The sequence below is a fragment of the Coregonus clupeaformis genome, chromosome 37, assembly GCF_020615455.1.
Source record: "Coregonus clupeaformis isolate EN_2021a chromosome 37, ASM2061545v1, whole genome shotgun sequence".
NCBI classification, from domain to species: domain Eukaryota; kingdom Metazoa; phylum Chordata; class Actinopteri; order Salmoniformes; family Salmonidae; genus Coregonus; species Coregonus clupeaformis.
Window position 1 is genome coordinate 8,609,021 of NC_059228.1, and position 21,140 is coordinate 8,630,160.

Below are 21,140 nucleotides of genomic sequence, written 5' to 3' on the forward strand. Positions count from 1 at the left end.
AGCCCAGAACCCAACTTCCTCTAGAGCACGTGTGAAACTCATTCCACGGAGGGACGATTGTCTGCGGGTTTTTGCTCTTCCCTTGTATTTGATTGTTTAATTGAGGTGACTAATTAGTAAAGATCTCCCCTAACCTGGTTGTCTAGATCTTAATTGAAAGGAAAAAACAAAAACCAGCAGACACTAGGCCCTCCATGGAACGACACCCCCGCTCTAGAGCAACATTTCTCAATCCATTCCAAGGGGTACACATTTTTGTTCTTATCTACTCCAGACCAGACACCCATCCAGCTGGCGTTGCTGTTGCTCATTCTGGGCTTTACAACCGATGAAAACATAAAAGAAGAGGACAACACGGAACTAGAATTGGAGGCAGGTTTGTCTTTATTTTCAACATTCCTTGTGTGAACTAAAGATCCATTGAACTGAGTACCCAACTCAATGGTCCACTCAAAATGGCTAAACTCCAGTCTCTGAGTGTGTTTTTGAATGAGTGTTTATTAACGGCAGTTGCCGTATAGATTTTGGAGGTAGTAGAGAAAGTGGTAGCGGAGTACCAGCAGTAGATCTAAAGAGGAGAGTGACCAGTTACGGAGACTGCTGCAGATCACACCGGAGATAAAACTATGTAGAATAGACTCCCTCCGGTTCTCTCTTGCGGTCTCTGAGGAGGAGGTTACGAGCAGCAGCACTGTGAGCAGGAATGGAGACCCAGTCTGGTGCAGGAGGACCAAGAGCCCACACAGATTAAGGAGAAACAGGAGGAACTCAGGACCAGTCAGCAGGAAGAGCAGCTTCAAGGGATTTTTTACACCAAAGACTCGATTTCACTCCTCCCTGTGTGAAAAGGGAATGTGATCAGGATGACAGAGAGTGACTCTAAGCCATTGGATCTCAAATCTTTTTCGCACTGTGACACACCTACTGGGTCTCGACATTCCCGGTGACCCTTCAGATAATCAAAAACAATGCCTCCAGTCACAGCTCAGCCGTAAGTAGCGACCGAGTAGGACTTGACATCAGCCTACCATTGGATCCCAACCCACCATTGGATCCCAACCCACCATTGGATACCAAAACACCATTGGATCCCAACCTACCATTGGATCCCAACCCACCATTGGATCCCAACCCACCATTGGATCCCAACCCACCATTGGATCCCAAAACACCATTGGATCCCAACCTACCATTGGATACCAAAACACCATTGAGAAAACCCAGCACTAAACCCCGCACCACGTCTAAAAAACCTCACAGCTGACTTGACTGTGGCAAATGCTTCCTTGGGATTGGTAGGCTGAAGACACACTCGAGGATTCACTCAGAGAAAAAAGTACACGGAAAACCTAACAAAACATATAATGACTCACAGGGGAGAAAACATTTCGCTGTGGTGACTGTTGGAAAAGCTTCAAATCGCAAGAGGACCCAAACTTGCACATAAGGACTCACAAAGAAGAAAAACCATTTAGCTGTGGTGAATGTGGGAAAAGCTTAACTCGCAAGGGGACACTGAACAGGCATATACTGTTTGCCCACAAAGAAAGAAAACAGGACAAAAAACATAAAGAAGAAATCAAATGAAGGCAGAGAGATCTTCTCTCAGGAGACGGGAACAAAAAGGCAGGATATGTACAACACCGTTAGGAAAGCAAAGCGAGAACTCTGTATAATTCTTTCTGTGGGTTTCAGGTAAATTGATGTGTTATGAATTTACTTTTGTAAAACGTCCTATACAAATACAATTTTATTTGAATGATGATGTAATGATCAAACAGAGTATAGCAGGAAACCATGGACAACTGGTGCTATAGTCCAAGGAAATGCTGGATCCAGCTGAATGGTAAATTTAATTGCATGGCCCTATTCAATCAAACTTTGATAATATCAGTCTATTATTGCAACAAAGGACTTCCATTTTGGATTCATACACTCAAGAAAGTAACACATTCATAAAATATCAAACATGGTGGAATAATTTTGGACTTTTCCCAGTCGCAGGTTACTGGTTTTGAATTATGTTATCAATGTGAAACCATTTTGTTAAATTATCTTGAAGTAAAATTAATATGAAAAGTATGATAGACTCTAGTTCATTTTCAAAGGCAGCTTCCATGCCAATATAATTTTAGTTGTGCAAAAATGTGATCCTTGTTTAAACAGGCCCATGTTTACAGTTTTCTTACTTGACCTCATGCTAATGTTATGGAAGCAGAGGTGGCACCACAGGTTCAAAAGCGTATTGGTGCTTGAATGAACGGCCAATCATATTGCTCAAATACAAATAGCACAACTTTTCTGCGTGTAGTCTTCAATAGTTTTCGGACTGCGACAGAGCAGGTACATTTTGAACTAGGATGCAGAAATGTGCTGAGAAGTTACTGGCCCGGTCGGTGCTGCTGCTTTGAAAGTGGTGTGGTGGCGCCACACCAGATTGAAAAGTACTGGGGCAAATGCTGTCTCGCCACGTTTTCCCGGCGGCTCTTTATGGAAGACAGTTATAGTAGTACTGCCAATTTGGCTTCTTTTTTATTCTACAAGTGGCCATACATTTTCTTATTATTTTCTTCAAATGCCAATTATATTGTCTCAATTAGCATTTGACCATAGAAATATAATTACTAGACCAGACATTCTAATTCCACAGAATCAAATAACCACATAAATAGAACGACTAGAAAGGACATTCTAATTATATTTCTATACAAGCAACACAGGGTGTCAGGCCACCATCCAAAGAGCATGAAAATCAATTTTGTTTTATGTCTGTCTGTTTCTATTTCTGCCACAGGAGCATACATACCCTGCTGCTGCTGCATTGGTGAATTTGTCCATCAGGAACTGAAGGAGTTCTTGAGGGGTGCAGAAATAGCGGTACGTGTACAGGAACTGTTGGATGTAACCCTCCAATGGAGCATTTCTGTCAGAGGAGGAGATAGAAAAGAGTTTAGTTTGGTATTTGTTGAATGCAATATCTAAGTGATCTCACTACACAACATGTCTATAAGAATTAGGACAAATCACAGTGAAACACGTTTGGACACAGATATAATTAAACAGAAATGTCTTATTGTGCCCTATGTAGGTATAAATTAATGTTACATTTTCTCAGCAATCAAAAGCATGATGATGGACAGTAAACTTTGGTGCTCAGTTTAACACATTGACCACTAGAGGGCCACCATTTAAACCAGGGCTGCCCAATTCCGGTAGCCACACAAAGCCACCTGATCCCACAAGCTTACATAAAACGATATCCGTGCAGCGTTTTATGTAAGCTTGCAGGATCAGGCGGCTTTACGAGGCTACAATTCCGGTCCTGGAGGGCCAAAACACTTCTGGTTTTCATCCTCTCCTATTAATCAGGGACTGATTCAGACTTGGGACACCAGGTGAGTGCAATTAACTACCAGGTAGAAACAAAAAACAGAAGTGTTTCGGCCATCAAGGATGGGAATAGGACAGCCCTGATTTAAACCATACTTGCTAATACACTGTTAATCACACTCATGGGTTTAATAGTTCATGTATTACTGTAACCTAAACCTTTTACTGTAACCTTGATATATAGTTAATTAGTGTTACCTGGCATAGAGGTAACACATGAGACCCAGGGGTGTGGCGGCCTGCAGGCTGCTCTTCCCTCTCCCTGCCCCAGACAAAGACACCAATCCCAGCACGGCAGGCTCCTCTGAGGGCTGGAGATCCAGAGGGCTCCCTGGACCAGAGGCTGCCAGGGAGGGAAGGAGGGACACATCCACACCCCACTGATCCACACTCAGAACCTGACCAAAACAACCAGGCAGAGATATGAGCCAACAACCAAATAATGTATATGAACCAGCAACCCATCAGAAACAGTAACCAATCAGTGATATGAGCCAACAACCAATCAAAACCAACAAACAATTAGAGATATGGGAGATGTACAGTGCATTCGGAAAGTATTCAGACCCCATTTTGTTACATTACAGCCTTATTCTAAAATTGATTAAATTGTTTTTTTCCTCATCAATCTGCACACAATACCCCATAACGACAAAGCAAAAACTGGTTTTTAGAAGTTTCTGCATATTTATTACAATTAAAAACTAAAATATCACATTTACATAAGTATTCAGACCCTTTACTCAGTACTTTGTTGAAGCACCTTTGGCAGTGATTACAGCCTCAAGTCTTCTTGGGTATGCCGCTACAAGCTTGGCACACCTGTATTTTGGGAGTTTCTCCCATTCTTCTCAGCAGATCATCTCAAGATCTGTCAGGTTGGATGGGGAGCATCGCTGCACAGCTATTGTCAGTTCTCTCCAGAAATGTTAGATCGGGTTCAAGTCCAGGCTCTGGCTGGGCCACTCAAGGATATTCAGAGACTTGTCCCGAAGCCACTCCTGCGTTGTCTTGGCTGTGCGCTTAGGGTCGTTGTCCTGTGGGAAGGTAAACCTTCGCCCCCAGTCTGAGGTCATGAGCACTCTGGAGCAGGTTTTTATTAAGGATCTCTCTGTACTTTGCTCCGTTCATCTTTCTCTCGATCCTGACTAGTCTCCCAGTCCCTGCCGCTGAAAAACATCCCCACAGCATGATGCTGCCACCACCATGCTTCACCGTAGGGATGGTGCCAGGTTTCCTCCAGACGTGAACCTTGGCATTCATGCCAAAGAGTTAAATCTTGGTTTCATCAGACCAGAGAATCTTGTTTCTCATGGTCTGAGAGTCCTTTAGGTTCCTTTTGGCATAAGCGGGCTGTCATTTGCCTTTTACTGAGGAGTGGCTTCCGTCTGGCCACTCTACCATAAAGGCCTGATTGGTAGACTGCTGCAGAGATGGTTGTCCTTCTGGAAGGTTCTCCCATCGCCACAGGGGAATTCTGGAGCTCTGTCAGAGTGACCATCGGGTTCTTGGTCACATCCCTGACCAAGGCCCTTCTCCCCCGATTGCTCAGTTTGGCCGCGTGGCCAGCTCAGCTCAAATTTGTTGGTTCCCTTCCCCAGATCTGTGCCTCGACACAATCCTGTCTCGGAGCTCTACGGACAATTCCTTTGACCTCATGGCTTGGTTTTTGCTCTGACATGCACTGTCAACTGTGGGACCTTATATAGACAGGTGTGTGCCTTTCCAAATCATGTTTTTTATTTTTAATAAATTTGCAAACATTTCTAAAAACCTGTTTTCGCTTTGTCATTATATGGTATTGTGTGTAGATTGATGAGGATTTTTATTTATTTAATCCATTTTAGAATAAGGCTGTAACGTAACAAAATGTGGAAAAAGTCAAGGGAGCTTTGTGTTAGTATTAGGGGATTTGGGGATTATTTCTATTCAACCTGTCCGCACCTCAAGATATTTCTTCATAGAGTCTAGAAACTCCACTTTGGACCTCAACTCCTCAAGCTGGACTTTGAGTTTGGACAGCATCAATCTAGCATCTGAACCTTCAGCAGAAAAACACATTGAAAACGTGTGTTATTTCTCTATTTATCAACCCCATAGTAGAAATTGGAATTGTAAAAGTCATAAGGGATTGATTGGTACCTTTACTTTTTCTCTCTTGATGGAGCAGCTTTTGGTAGAAATTTCTGGTCTTTTTCAGATCCTTTGTCTCAATCATAAACTGCTGTTGGAGCTCCTACAAGTAGAACATTTAATGCATAACACATAAAGTAGACACCAAGCCATTCAGATCGCAAACTTTAGAACCGTCAAGGGTTCTTTGGCTGTCCCTGTAGGAAACCCCTTTTTGGTTCCAGGTAGAACTCTTTTTTTGTTCCCAGGTAGAACCTTTTTGCCAAAGGTTTGGTTTTTCGTTAGGTGAAAATGTTGTCATAGTAGGGACAGCCGAGGAACCCATTATTAACCCTTTTCCCCAAGGGTTTATATACAGTACATGAATACCCTTTTAAGCCCCGTTTCCACTGGCACTTAAAATTAGGGCCAAATTAGGGCTGGTTCGAATGGAATTCTCAAATTCGAGCTGGGTCGAGGGAAACCCAGACCAGCGCAGCCCAGTTTCACAACTGGTGCCAGCTCGATTAGAATTCGGGCTGGTGATGCCGTTACTATCCAACCACCAGCTGATCACTGCTGGATGCTGACACAACGTTTAGCTAGCTCGTCTGGGCTTGTTGCTGTTAGCTAGCACATGGACAATCAGCACTGCAGTAGTCAGACATGACACGAATTACAACCATAGCTGGATCCTTCATTAATTTTTGCACTACAGAAACTTTTATGAGAACAGTCAGCCCTCGAATGTTAGCTACCTAATGTTAGCTAGCAAATCAGAGTTGAAACTAGCTAGCTAGCTAATGTGAGCTAGCAGGAGTTTTAGCAGGCCAGGTCATATTGAAAGCTAGCTAGATAGCTACATCATATCAAACCCTGTCGTCTGGTTTGCTTGGTTAGCTAGCTAGCTAATAGCCAAAGCCATGGCAAGCAAGGTAAGAATTACGCTAGCTAGCTAGCCTGTTATGCTAGTGACAACGCTAACTGTTTCGCTAGCTAGCTAATGTTAGCAAGCTAAATACATGTCTCTGAGTCTGTCTGCCACTGGCATGAGTATGGGAAAACGTTAGTTACAGCAAGGTTAGGGGAATTACATTATTTAACATATTGCTAGCTAGGTAGCTAGCAACATTTGCGAAGCCAGCTGCATGGTCACATATTGTCTACCTAGCAACATGACATAATTTCTCATTTCTGGAGGCAGTGGTGGAAACATAATTTGAGCTAGTCCACCAAGGCCAGCCCAACCCGGGTTGACTTCAAAGTGCCAATGGAAACGGGCCTTTAGAGTCTACAATATATGTACAGGGCTGGCTCTCCCCTTGTATCCCTCACTATGGTAACAGAAATCAATAGGACATTTGAAGTGAGAGATGGTGCACATCTAACACCGACACGGTGACTGAGTTAATCAGGGCATAATCAAATCATGATTATGCCCTGATTTGCTACAGCTATTAATGTTGTTTTGCTTGATTTTAACTAATAATTTCATAGCTTTTTCATGAAATGCATGCACTTATCCAAACATATTATGGAGTTTGACTGAAAGTGTAATTTATAATAAATTATGTCTATAATACTATTTTGTGCATGATCAAAATGCAAGGCAGTGGTACATTCTCTACTATAGGTCATCATTCAATCCAATGAGATGGGATCATTCAATGGATGAGACTAATAGAAATTGCATGCTTTATATCAAAAATGCCACTCCTTTGTAATTGACATTACTGTAATGTCATAATGAAACGAGTACAGCTTCATCATTGGCTGCAATGCAACATACACTACCTGGATAAAATCTTGTTTAAAGAGAGAGGAGTCCTTTTAATATAGTGAGCATTAAGTGAACAGTAGAATTAGAACTGCCTTAGGCAATGACACTACTTGCCTTAAACAATAAACATGATTTCGCTTTATTTTAGTCTGCTTGTTCTCTGGCATTTATATGGACTTACAAGTGTGACGACCCTCCCACTCTGTCTGCCGTATTCTCTCTCTTTGCTCTTTTTGTTACGAACTTGAGCCGGTTCGTGACAAAAGATAATTACATAATTATGATATAATAACTACTTCTTGTTTATTTGAGATGAATGTACCTTTTTCATTATGTACCATTTGGTAGAAAGTAGTAACTAATCATGTTGAATCTTTGCAGTATCAGACAGTATACATCGTTACCACATAATGTCTTCTAAAATGAGCTAAAATGAGAGTCAAATATTTACACATATCCAAAAAAGCACTATTCCAAACATTGAGACCATGGTATCTGTACGGTCTGTCATGACTCACAGCTAGTCTATTATATTTAAGCCCAATAGCTTTTCCACCCAGGTTACCCACCTGTGTTTTCAGCTCCAGGCACGGTGACTCACTGTGCTGTCCCAAGTTCCTACCATATTCCACCACATCCTGACTAAAACAGTCCTCTCCATAGAAGGCCAGGGCCCAGGCTGGGCTGAGGCTGTGGCTGGACTCCTCTGCTCCGGAGCTGGGGGAGAGGAGACGATCAGACGCCAGAGAATCTGTGTCCTCCATGTCCTCGCAGCAGTCAGGGCTCATCTGGCCTCGGTGGCTCACCCTCAGTGGCTCGTCCATCCCCCATAGAGAGTCATCTTCAGAGGGCCTTTCATCGCAGCCCCCCACTGGATGCTCGGGACTCTCCATAGCCCCCTTAACCAAACACTCAGCAGCTCTCAATCCTGGACCAGGAAAATGGCAGAGCAGGAAGAGACAGAGAAAATGGATGGGTCAGGCAGTCTGTATGTGTGTTTGTGTGTGTGTTCATGCATGTATCTGTGTGTGCAGAGCTTTTGAGGGGTGGAATTCTCTCAAGGCTGAAGGTTTCTTTTGGTGAAAGGCTCTTTTAAATGTGTTTGTTGGCATGCTGTTAAACGCCAACTGTAAGGTTCTGTATTTATTTTCTTAGTTCACCTTGTGTTCTTGAACGTAGCCCTGTTTCTTTGTGTTCTTGAATATAGTCCTGTATTTCATTTTCGTTCATTGATTTCACCTGTGTTAGTTACTCACCTGGTCTCATCAGCTCCTTATTTAGTTCTGTTCTTTCTGTTTGTGCCTTGTGAGGTATTGTTCGTTTTGACTCTACTAAGCCTTTTCCTAGCTCGTTTGTGAGAACCAGTTTTAGCCTTCAGTCCAAGTTTTGTTTCACCTGCCTGTTTTCCTACCAGTGTATGACCATTGCCTGCCTGTGACCACAATTCCTGCCTTCCGCAAAGGCGTAATAAACACCTGCCACGCTCTGCGCATGAATCTACACCTTTTTCTCCCTGAGTATTCATTACATTAACCTTGTTATATTGTTAGATTCTGCATCACAGGCGTCCTCCACCTACCAGTGTGAGCAACCTATCTTTGCTCTGATTTATCATCTCACACAAAGTATTTTGTGTGAAACTGAAGGTGTGTTTGTGTGCAAGAGTGCAGTGTTTGTTACCAATGGGTATTTAGGTGTCTGTGTGGGCGTGTATTATGCTAAGTGTATGTACAGTGCCTTGCAAAAGTATTCATCCCCCTTGGCGTTTTTCCTATTTTGTTGCATTACAACCTGTAATTTAATTAAAAGTGGTGCGTGCATATGTATTCACCCCCTTTGCTACGAAGCCCCTAAATAAGATCTGGTGCAACCAAATACCTTCAGAAGTCACATAATTAGTTAGATTGCACACAAGTGGACTTTATTTAAGTGTCACATGATCTCAGTATACACACCTGTTCTGAAAGGCCCCAGAGTCTGCAACACCACTAAGCAAGGGGCACCACTAAGCAAGGGGCACCACCAAGCAAGTGGCACCATGAAGACCAAGGAGCTCTCCAAACAGGTCAGGGACAAAGTTGTGGAGAAGTACAGATCAGGGTTGGGTTATAAAAAAATATCAGAAACGTTGAACATCCCACGGAGCACCATTAAATCACTTATTAAAAAATAGAACGAATATGGCACCACAACAAACCTGCCAAGAGAGGGCCGCCCACCAAAACCCACGGACCAGGCAAGGAGGGCATTAATCAGAGAGGCAACAAAGAGACCAAAGATAACCCTGAAGGAGCTGCAAAGCTTCACAGCGGAGATTGGAGTATCTGTCCATAGGACCACTTTAAGCCGTACACTCCACAGAGCTGGGCTTTACACGAGAGTAGCCAGAAAAACAGCCATTGCTTAAAGAAAAAAATAAGCAAACACATTTGGTGTTCGCCAAAAGGCATGTGGGAGACTCCCCAAACATATGGAAGAAGGTCCTCTGGTCAGATGAGACTAAAATTGAGCTTTTTGGCCATCAAGGAAAACGCTATGTCTGGCGCAAATCCAACACCTCTCATCACCCCGAGAACAACATCCCCACAGTGAAGTATGGTGGTGGCAGCATCAAGCTGTGGGGATGTTTTTCATCGGCAGGGACTGGGAAACTGGTCAGAATTGAAGCAATGATGGATGGCGCTAAATACAGGGAAATTCTTGAGGGAAACCTGTTTCAGTCTTCCAGAGATTTGAGACTGGGACGGAGGTTCACCTTCCAGCAGGACAATGACCCTAAGCATACTGCTAAAGCAACACTCAAGTGGTTTAAGGGGAAACATTTAAATGTCTTGGAATGGCCTAGTCAAAGCCCAGACCTCAATCCAATTGAGAATCTGTGGTATGACTTAAAGATTGCTCTACACCAGCGGAAACCATCCAACTTGAGGGGGGTGAATAGTTATGCACGCTCAAGTTTTCTGTTTTATTTCTTGTTTGTTTCACAATAAAAAATATGTTGCATCTTTAAAGTGGTAGGCATGTTGTGTAAATCAAATGATACAAACCCCCAAAAAATCCATTTTAATTCCAGGTTGTAAGGCAACAAAATAGGAAAAATGCCAAGGGGGGTGAATACTTTCGCAAGCCACTGTATTGGCGTCTGTAGATGGAAAGGAAGTAACTGTGCCTGTGTCTGTTTCCACAACAATCCTCTCCAGCTGAGGAGATCATTGTAACATCACAGCGTGATTTGGGCCATCTTGAATAAGCTGTGCTCTTAACAACTTAATCCAACCGCCAATCATTCCCCTAACAACTTGATCCAACTGCCATTCAAAGCTGGATTTGTCACAACATCCCCGCTTCAGTATACAACTTCATCTAACTACGTCGTCTCACAGACATTTATCATGATAATGGTAACAGTGATGACAGTTGTGAAATAATGGTAACAGTAATGACAGCTGTGAAGTAATGGTAACAAGGATGACATTTGTGAAGTAATGGTAACAGTGATAACAGTTGTGAAGTAATGGTAACTGTAATGACAGTTGTGAAGTAATGGTCCTTCATTCTATAGCTAGAGGACTCCTAATATCTCCAGGAGGGATAAGTATAATTTTTGTCTTTATCTGATGTTGTCTAGTACTGTCTTTTTGCTATCTAGGGCCATCTCCTTTAAGTGCTGCCTGTTGTTCTAGTAGCCTACTTGGTGTGTGAGAGCATCTGGTTGACGCATTAGTGGCACAGGGCTACTCATTTCTCCTAAGTGGAGATGTTTTATTTTCTCCTCTCTCACCTGTCCATCTCCTCATTTGAATTCCATGTTATCACGGTCACTTGTCCACTCAAGCTTAACATTGTTGTCATCTATCGCCCACCAGGTGCCCTTAGAGAGTTCCTCAATGAGCTTGACACCTTGATGGCTTACCGCTCTTCATACTTGGCGACTTCAACTTCCCGACGTCTGCCATCAATTAATTTCTTTCCAACTCTCTCTTTCCCCTCCTTTCCTCTTTTGACCTCACCCATTCCCAGTCCCCTCCCACTCACAAGGCAGGCAATACGCTTGACCTCATCTTTACTAGAGGCTGTTCCCCTACTAATCTCACTGGAACCCCTTCCATGTCTCTGATCACTACTTTGTTTCCTTTTCTGTCTCCCTTTCCTCCAACCCTAACCACTCAGCCCCTACCCAGATGGTCATGCGCCATCTAAATCTTCTCTCTCTCGCTCCCATTACTCCCTCCTCTTCTATCCTATCATCTGTCCCTTCTGCTAAATCCTTCTCCCTCCTGTCTCCTAAATCTGCCTCTTCAACCCTACTCTCCTTCCTTTCCGCATCCTATGACTCGCACAGTCACCTTTCCTCCCGGCCGACTCGGCCCTCCCCTCCTGCTCCGTGGCTGAGTGACTCATCGCGAGCTTACAGAACAGGGCTGGGGGCAGCTGAGTGAAAATGGAGGAAAAATAAACTTCCGGAGGACCTATCATCCTTCCACTCCCTCCTCTCTACCTTCTCTTCCTCTGTATCTGCTGCTAAAGCCACTTTCTATCACTGTACATTTCAAGCTTCTGCCTTTAACCCTAGGATACTTTTTCCACCTTCTCATCCCTCCTTAATCCTCCACCCCTCCCCCTCCCTCCTCCCTCTCTGCGGACGACTTTGTCAACTGACTTTGAAAAGAAGGTTGATGACATCCGCTCCTCATTCACTCAGCCTATTGAGTCCACTGGTCCCACTCACACAGAACCCTAGGCCTTGACCTTTTGCCCTTCTCTCTCCAGATCCAGATGAAATCGTGCGACTAGTGAGGTCCGGCCGTCCGACAACCTGCTCACTTGACCCCATCCCCTCCTCCCTAACCAGACAGGCTTCAAGTCGGGTCACACAACCGAGACTGCTATTTTCTGTGTGACGGAGGCTCTCCACAATGCCAAAGCTAAATCTCTATCCTCTGTTCTCATCCTCCTAGATCTATCCATTGCTTTCAACACTGTGAACCATCAGATCCTTCTTTCCTCCCTCTCAGGGCTGGGCGTCTCAGGCTCTACACACTCTTGGATTGCATCCTACCTGGCAGGCCGCTCTTACCAGGTGAGGTGGAGAGGATCTGTGTTTGCACCATGTACTCTCACGACTGGTGTCCAACCAGGGCTCAGTTCTAGGCCCTCTCCTCTTATCTCTATATACCAAGATACTCGGCTCTGTCATATCCTCACATGGTCTCTCCTATCATTGCTATACGGATGACACTCAATTACATTTCTCCTTCCCCACTTCTGACACCCAGGTGGCGACACGCATCTCTGCATGCCTGGCAGATATCTCAACTTGTATGTAGGCCCACCACCTCAAGCTCAACCTTGACAAGACAGACCTGCTCTTCCTCCTGGGGAAGGCCTGCCCGCTCAAAGACCTCTCCATCACGGTTGACAACTCCAGTGTCCCCCTCCCAGAGTGCAAAGAACTTTGGCGTGACCCTGGACAACACCCTGTCGTTATCTGCAAACATCAAAGCAGTGACTCTCTCCAGCAGGTTCATGCTCTACAACATCCGTAGAGTACAACTCTACCTCACACAGGAAGTGCCGCAGGTCCTAATCGAGGCACTTGTCATCTCACGTCTGGACTACTGCAACTCGCTGTTGGCTGGGCTCCCAGCTTGTGCCATCAAACCCCTGCAACTTATCCAGAACGCTGCAGCCCGCCTGGTGTTCAACCTTCCCAAGTTCTCCCATGTCACCCCACTCCTCCGCACACTCCACTGGCTTCCAGTCGAAGCTCGCATCCACTACAAGACCATGGTACTTGCCAACGGAGCAGCAAGAGGAACTGCCCCTCCCTACCTTCAGGCTATGCTCAAACCCTACACCCCAACCCGAGCACTCCGTTCTGCCACCTCTGGTCTCTTGGCCCCCCACCCCTATGGGAGGGCAGCTCCCGCTCAGCCCAGTCCAAGCTCTTCTCTGTCCTGGCACCCCAATGGTGGAACCAGCTTCCCCCTGAAGCTAGGACAGCAGAGTCTCTGCCCATCTTCCGAAAACATCTGAAACCCTACCTCTTCAAAGTGTATCTTAAATAATCCCACAGCACCTCATCCTCACACCCCCTTGTTGTGAAGTAATGGTAACAGAGACGAGTTGTGAAGTAATGATAACAGTGATAACAGTTGTGAAGTAATGGTAACAGTGATGAAAGTTGTGAAGTTATTTCCTTTCCTACCTGGGCAGCCATGATGTTGACCCTCCTCTGATTTGGTATCTCTATGTTCAGGTCTAGTCTCTGTTTCTCTGTGTGCAGACAGGGCCCTCTGGTCTCTCTCAAATCTCTCCCACGCGTCTGAAGCTACAGGTCCACTGTGGTGCAGGTTGCCGTTCAGGATGACATGACCACACTGCAGTGCCTCCCTCTCCTCCGCTCTACAGGTGGCAGAACTCAGGGGTGAGGTGGCTGACCTTTGCCATGGCTTTGATGGAGACTGTTCATTAGAGCCTCTGCATGTGGCACATCAGCAGCCAGAGAGAGAGAGAGGGAGAGAGTAATCACAACACACCAGTCAGTCATAGCTAGTCACAACCATCTCAGCCACACACAGACCACTAGACAAACACATAACAAACACAGACAAAAACAGGCAAAACACACTAATTCAATCAAACGGAACGCAGACTATAAGAGCTCAGACTGAAAAGTCATTAAAACATCACAGACAGTAATTAGACACAACATAAACAATGCAGACAAAATAGTGGGAATAACAACTCAGTCAATACGAAAACACAGCAGATACTGAAAGTTCAGACAAATAATCATATTCTGAGAAATCTAGACAGACAATTGAGACAAGCCCAGTCCTCACAGGCACAATTAAAATTGTTAAGTAGGCCAACACAAATGAATTAATCAAAACAAACCAATCAATAATTAGCCATCAAAACAAATCAATCCTTAGCAGCTCCTTAGCAGCTTCCTGACTGCTGAGGTTGAGTTGTCCAAAACTGTCTGTATCCAAAGCAGTTCTGTTTGTATCCAAAGTCGAGTGTTCCAGCACCAGGACTTCTCCAATGAGCTACCCTAGCAGTGAAAGGCTACTCCAGCTGACAGTCTAAAATCTCCACTCAGAGGATTGTTTGTCTGTCTGACCAAGGCTGTGATGTCAGTCTGTCTCATCACCACAGAAGATACAAAATTATCTCAACACACTGCCCCAGCCGTTAACAGCACCGCAACCATGAGATGAAACAGTGTCTAAGTAAACTGACAAGCTGCACATCTCCTCACCACACTCATGTGCCCCTCTATCTGTCTTTGTCCGCAGCAACAAAAAAGGGGCAAGTCCTTATTTCACCTTTTCCTTCATGTACACTCCTCAAGGATCCTTATGATTCTCTCAAAGGCAGGAAGAATCATAAGTAGCTCATTAATGGTGCCAAGCCAATATTCTCGAGACAAACAAAAAACTTGAGATGAGCGGTTACCATAGGGACCTTTCTTGCTGGAGAAAGCCGGAGGGAGTGGAAGTGTGTGTCTGAAGTGCATCTTCTGTGAATGCTGATTATGAGTGGAGTGTGCGTGCATGTATGTGTGTGTGTGTGTGTGTGTGTGTGTAAGGGGGGAGGGGTTGTAGCATCTAAAGTGCCTAATGTTGTTGAGGACACACATGAGAGAAATTAACATTCTAATCACAAACACTGCCAATTTTGGGCTTCTCCACTGCTCAGAGAGTAAAACTAAGCTGGTTGACTGGATAAGCTTGTTGATAGAGAATACTTTTAAGGAGAACAAAATCCTTCTTATAGTATTGACAGCCCCTCCAGCTAAAGACAGTTTTATGACACAGGCATTATCTTTTGTTTAACCAAGGGTGTAACTTAAAGAGCGACTGAATCAAAAAAGCAACTGCTCCTTTTGAAAAGGGCCTATGTGGCATCGTTATGAGTCCAAAACTTTTATTTTAGTGTCAAAATTGAATACAAAGTGTAAATAGGATAATTTTGGTTATAAAGTCAGTCTCATCTAAAACAATGTTTTTTTAAGTATGTTTGTCACGATTTACACAAAGGTTGGGTTTGGATTACAATTATGTCAACATACATGCCCCCTTTTTACATTTACATTTCCATTTTCGACACTCTTATCCAGAGCGACTTACAAATTGGTGCATTCACCTTATGATAGCCAGTGGGACAAACACTTTACAATATTTGTATTTGTATTTTATTTTTTCATATTTTGTTTATATTTATTTATAATTTTTTATAAAAATAAATGTTTTTTTTTTTTAATGTTTTTTATGGAGGTGTGGGGTAAGGGGGGGTAGAAGGATTACTTTATCCTATCCCAGGTATTCCTTAAAGAGGTGGGGTTTCAAGTGTCTCCGGAAGGTGGTGAGTGCCCATTAACACATGGTGGCAACGCCTAGGGAGAATTGTCATGCACGGAGTAATCTCTCGTGGACCAATTCTCGTGGACAGATGAAATAGTGAGAATCTGTCAAGGCTCACGTAGAATTATGTGATTACGACCAGCAGTAATTCATGGTTTTGGGTTTTTGTGGTTGATTATTTTATGAATCAGGATTGGGCGAAGGTGGTGCTTAAACTGGTGCTGTGATTTTCAAGCCCGTGTGCGGAAAATAAACGGTTTCCACTAGATTCCGCAGCCACAAAGTCAAAATTGGCTGTATTGTTAAAAAAAATCATGAAAACAAAAATGTGCTTTTTGGTCATGATAAACACAGGTGAAATTAGCGGAAGGGCGGGGTTTGGCCAAGACTTCACTTCCTTCCTTTGCACAAAGGTAATCACAATTGTTAATGGCATTCCCCCCAGAAGTAAACAGGAAATTACAAACTTTCATGAGATAATTTGACTTGTGGGTAATCGAGATTATGCACAGAGAAACAGTCTTCTCCAGACAACATGGTGTGGTTACTTCCCCTGCCGTTATCTTTGGCAATAGCTTGATGTGCAATGCACATATTGCTCAAGAAATACTGGGGCTTCCATAAAGTTCTTCAACAATCTTGTGCAGATGGTTAGGATATTAATTACATCCAATGCTAGCTAATACTTCTGCATGCTGTCAACCTTCAGACCTGAGACTGGCAGTCTAAGGCACTGCATCACAGTGCTTGAGGAGTTACTACAGCCCCGGGTTCGATCCCAGGCTGTGTCACAGCCGGCCGTGACCGGGAGATCCATGAGGCGGCGCACAATTGGCCCAGCGTTGTTTCGGGTTAGTGGAGGGTTTGGCCGGACGGTATTTCCTTGTCCCATCACGCTCTACGGACTCCTTGTAGTGGGCCGGGCACCTGCAAGCTGACTCTGGTCGCCAGTTGGACGGTGTTTCCTCCGACACATTGGTGCGGCTGGCTTCCGGGTTAAGCGAGCAGTGTGTCAAGAAGCAGTGCAGCTTGGCAGGGTTGTGTTTCGGAGGAAGCATGGCTCTCGACCTTCGCCCGAGTCCGTAGGGGAGTTGCAGCGATGGGACAAGACTGTAACTACATTTACATTTTACATTTTAGTCATTTAGCAGACGCTCTTATCCAGAGCGACTTACAGTTAGTACAAATTGGATATCACGAAAAATAGGTAAAAGTACAACAAAAATAAAAAATAAAACTGAGACTGGTGTTGTTGGTGACTGGTGAGTAAATGTTGGTTATACTACCTAATGCTAGCGAGCCAGGCTAGCTATGATACTGTGATGTATCTAGCTAAATACAAAGCCTCTCCCTAACGTGTAATGTGATGTAATGTCAGAGGAATATTTGCATTACTAACGTGAACAAGCTAGCTAGCTACCTTGCTAGCAACAGCAAGGTGGAGGGATCTCGATTGGTTATCATGCCAGATCTTGCTAACTGTAGCCTATTCATTGGCATTTCAGGTTTGATAGGATGTAGCCAGCTTCCTTTCAATAATGTTCCAACTCGAACTGGCTAGCTAAGATCCCTGCTAGCTAATGTTACCTATCTAGCTAACTAGTGAACGTTACCTAATTTCAAGTCAGATTTGCAAATTAGATAGCTACCAAGCTAGCTAGCTACAGAGTTAGGGAAGCTAGGTAACTAGCTAGCTAGCATTCGAGGGCTTCAGCTAACCCAAAACCAAAACAACAACATTGTGTATTCTCTAGGGCAAAAATAATGATGACAGACAAGGCTGAGCCCCTCCCGTTTCAGAGAAATGGAGGACACTTGAATCAGGTTGGTCACATTTGATCTCGCCAAAGCTCCAAATACAATCACTTGGAATTCACCTATCATAACCACCATTGATAATGTAATCTGTGATTTGTGTGTTTTTATGTGTCTTTATGTTGTAAGGAGGTGCCACCTTCCACTATGTCAATGGACTAGCCTACTCCTGGGCCCGGGTGAGTAATGCCATCGGTGCCATCCTTCTGAATCTCACATCTGCCTGTAGTTATTGAACTCTTCCTGCTGGACCCATGGGTTGAGGCAAACTCTTTCATATCCAGGATGGAGTGTCATGCACTCCACCCCTCCTGCCACCTGACTCCACCTGTCCATAACCTATAATACATGACATAGATGGAAGGGACTTCATCACCCACTGGAGACTTGAAGACAGAACCTCACCCAGAGAGCTGTGCATGTCAGTGTGTGATTAGACAGACATATCCTTAGATTTGGCCAAGAATACCTATGCCATTCTAGTTCTGGTTATACAGCTGAAGATGAACTCTACACACACTGTATTTTCATTTGCTAGGTAAAGTGTCGGCATAATGTCTTTATAAGAACATCAATATGATATTTACAGCAGAAAATGTTTTGTCAAACAAACGCATTCATTTTTAGTTGATAAATGTATCTACACTCAAGCTGGGCGATGTTTGTTTGTGCAATATCCACATGTAGCCTACACCTGTAGGGATATGAGTAATTCTGGGATTTGTCCCCCGGGAAAGATCTAACAGCGGACATAAGGAGAGACAAAACTAGCCAGTTATAGAATATTGTTGTGTTATAGGACAGCTGAGCTGACTGAAGACCGGGCATTCAACTCGCAGTTGATATAGTTTCCACTGTACCATGTCTTTACATGACGTGACTAAACTTTGAAACTAAGTCGCAAGCTACTTCCATAGCAAGGTGTTGTAAAACGAGTGTCTAATGAAACACATTCCACACACTGGCTCTTGCTATCTTGGCATAACTGTGATTTGACAGAGAAAAAGCTAGCTGCAGTCAGCTTGGCTTAACACAAGGTCAGCACAGGCTTGGCGAGTCAGTCAGGAGGGGAGAAGTCCTCAACTTCAAAACTTCTCTCAGTAGCAAAGTTAGCTTAGCTTACCTCGTTGTCACTACTCACTACTGCCCTTGTTTGTTGTGATTGAATGGTAAAGACACCACCAAAAAATACCCACATCAAACCACACCCCCAAGACAACTCTCTTTTGGCTTCAGTCATGGCCACTTGCATTTGTTAATACATTTTAAAAAATGAGGCCAAATCAGGAAGTTCAGCGCCCTTTAAAGTGTTACTAGAGATAAAGTGTTGTCCAAAATAACAGGATCAGTGTTTGCTTTCCATCTATATAAATGAAAGTTTGACTCCTTTTTCACTTGTATAATTTCTCTTCTGTTAGGCTTCTGTTATTGAGAGAAGACCTGTGTTTGGATCAACAATGAAACAGGCAATCATTGACATACTCACAGAGAGAATTGGCTGTAGTTGACCACACAATGTAGCACTCCCAATAAGTCCTCATCCCAGTAAAGGTCACAGAACTTCTCTTTCACAACATTGCAGAATGTCTGGTACTGTAGGTCCTTCAGAGACAGGACATACTCCCCTTTAAACACATAAACATGAGACAGTACATCAATTACAGGTTTTTAGAAAGAAAGCTTGTCATACAAGTTCACACCAGTGATCATACTCTTCAATGACACAACTCTAGTATCTCTCTACAAAGCAATTAACCTAACCAAATTCACTGGGGGGGAAAACAGGGATAGCGGGCTACTAGCCTGGTGCCATATCTGTTTGTGCGGTCTTACCAACTGGTGTGACAAGAACCGTAGCGGTTGTCAAAACAGTCTAAACCGATCTGGGGCCATAGGCTACATGAGAATGAATATTAATCTCCATGTTATTTACCCATTGCTAGATCCTCTACACCATTCTCCAGATAGCCATCAAAGGCAAACTCTGCCCTGAGCAGGCCAATAACCTCCTGTAGGGAAGGGTTCATCAGAGGGGATGGGGGAGGAGGGGAGTCTCCCTGAGGACGTCCATGGGACTCTGATAGGTGTTCACCCTCACCGTCTCCTGTCCTTGGACCTCCTTCTCCATTGTGGGGATGAGGCATGGACGCTGTGGGGTCTGAGGGTCTGCTGCAGGTGCTGCCATTAAGGCAATCCAAAAGAGGTTCAACTCCCTGGCCAGGGGTCAGATGGTCTCTAGGGCCCCCTGGATGTGTGGGCTGACCCTGGAGGTAGCTGGAGCTTGAGGTCAGGGGCAGATTGAGCTCCAGACCATGGATGGACTCAGGGACTGTTATCTGCACTGGCACCAGGGTTAAGTGCCCTGTTAGAGGGTCCTGACGCAAGAGGAAGTTGTTGAAAACACCACCACCAGTCAGATGAGAGCAGGATGATGATTGGCAAGAGAAAGATGAAGTCAATTGGGTGGTCGGAGGAGGGAGTGTGTGGTCTGAAACGGGAGTCCTCTGGTTGGTGAGTTCGGGGGAGGTGGGAGGTGGAGAGTTGACCAATGTCCTGCCACTATAGGCAGTGGAGGAAAAGTTATGTGTGACCACGCTCCTTTGATTGACAGGGCTGTCCTGTCCGTCGTCCTGTAGGTCTCTATCTGACTGAGGTAGGGGTGGGTCCTTAAGGTGTGAGAGGGTTTCTCGGTCCTTGGCCTCTTGCACAGGCTGGATTTCACTGCCTCTTGTGACTTCACTTATAGTCCTGGAACCCAAAATTATGTGAAAATTAAAAATGCATTCTTGAAATCAGCGCTAAAATTCAATGACATCTTTGCAATAATCAATAAAGCAACTATGGTAAGCTCCACCTTGCAAAGACATCAACAGTGTGTGAAATAATTCCTTGACTGGTAGCTCTCATCTCCATAGAAAGGAGGCATGCTGCTTACCCCTCAATGTCTGAAGCAGGCAGGGGAGTTTCTTCCTTAGTGTCCCCCTCCCTGGTCAGGACGATGGGGGTGAAGTGTGTGGCAGGGGAGGTGAAGGCCTCTGGAAGCTGGGGTGCTCTGCTAATTGGATAGCTATGGGGAACAGGGCCAGGTACAGGAGCCAATCGGCTCTCAGTGGCCATGGGCACAAACCCTACACACAGTTACAACAATCTCAGTTACAACATCAATACCATTTGATGATCACAAATCTGTATGTAGATGCAAGGTCAACGAAATCGCATGAACATAATGTCTGAAAAGATGAATTAATCCTACCACTCTTGATACGTGTTGATTCCTGACTTGAGCTTACTCTACTGTCCAATCCATTCTGAACCTCTGCATCAATGTCCTTTGTGAGTGGCTGAAAGGTAAGGGAGGGAGTTATCCTCGACAGACAATAATGGAATAGCAATGTGTCCTCCCTTTCACTCTGAGGGGCAGTATGTTTCTCACTACCCCTGCCAAACAGTAGCTACAGTGGTACAGTGGAGTGATACCGGGTGGACTCTGTTGATCAGCTTCGTCCACACTGTCTCTGCATTCGTTCCTTGGCGTGATAGATAATCCCGACAGCTCTGTAACAGCAGAAACATAATAAAATACATTAAAATCGTATACCTTAGCACCTAAGATCCTTCATTAATGAATTTGTTCATCAAATCAAACTTAATTTAAAGTGTATATAAAATCG

The 21,140-nt window shown here is 44.3% G+C and overlaps 1 protein-coding gene across 1 annotated transcript in view; it reads right to left on the reverse strand.

Annotated features, from left to right (window-relative positions):
* Positions 1–21,140, reverse strand: part of LOC121553291 (kinase non-catalytic C-lobe domain-containing protein 1) — a 42,542-nt gene that overhangs the window by 8,455 nt on the left and 12,947 nt on the right. The window contains exons 11-21 of the mRNA XM_045211464.1: positions 20,947–21,024; positions 20,723–20,810; positions 20,405–20,597; positions 19,403–20,217; positions 18,956–19,094; positions 13,491–13,762; positions 7,852–8,210; positions 5,533–5,626; positions 5,335–5,432; positions 3,589–3,788; positions 2,807–2,923 (exon numbers count right to left, since the gene is read on the reverse strand). Coding sequence (XP_045067399.1) covers positions 2,807–2,923; positions 3,589–3,788; positions 5,335–5,432; positions 5,533–5,626; positions 7,852–8,210; positions 13,491–13,762; positions 18,956–19,094; positions 19,403–20,217; positions 20,405–20,597; positions 20,723–20,810; positions 20,947–21,024 — 2,453 coding nt within the window. The remainder of the gene's footprint in view (positions 1–2,806; positions 2,924–3,588; positions 3,789–5,334; positions 5,433–5,532; positions 5,627–7,851; positions 8,211–13,490; positions 13,763–18,955; positions 19,095–19,402; positions 20,218–20,404; positions 20,598–20,722; positions 20,811–20,946; positions 21,025–21,140) is intronic.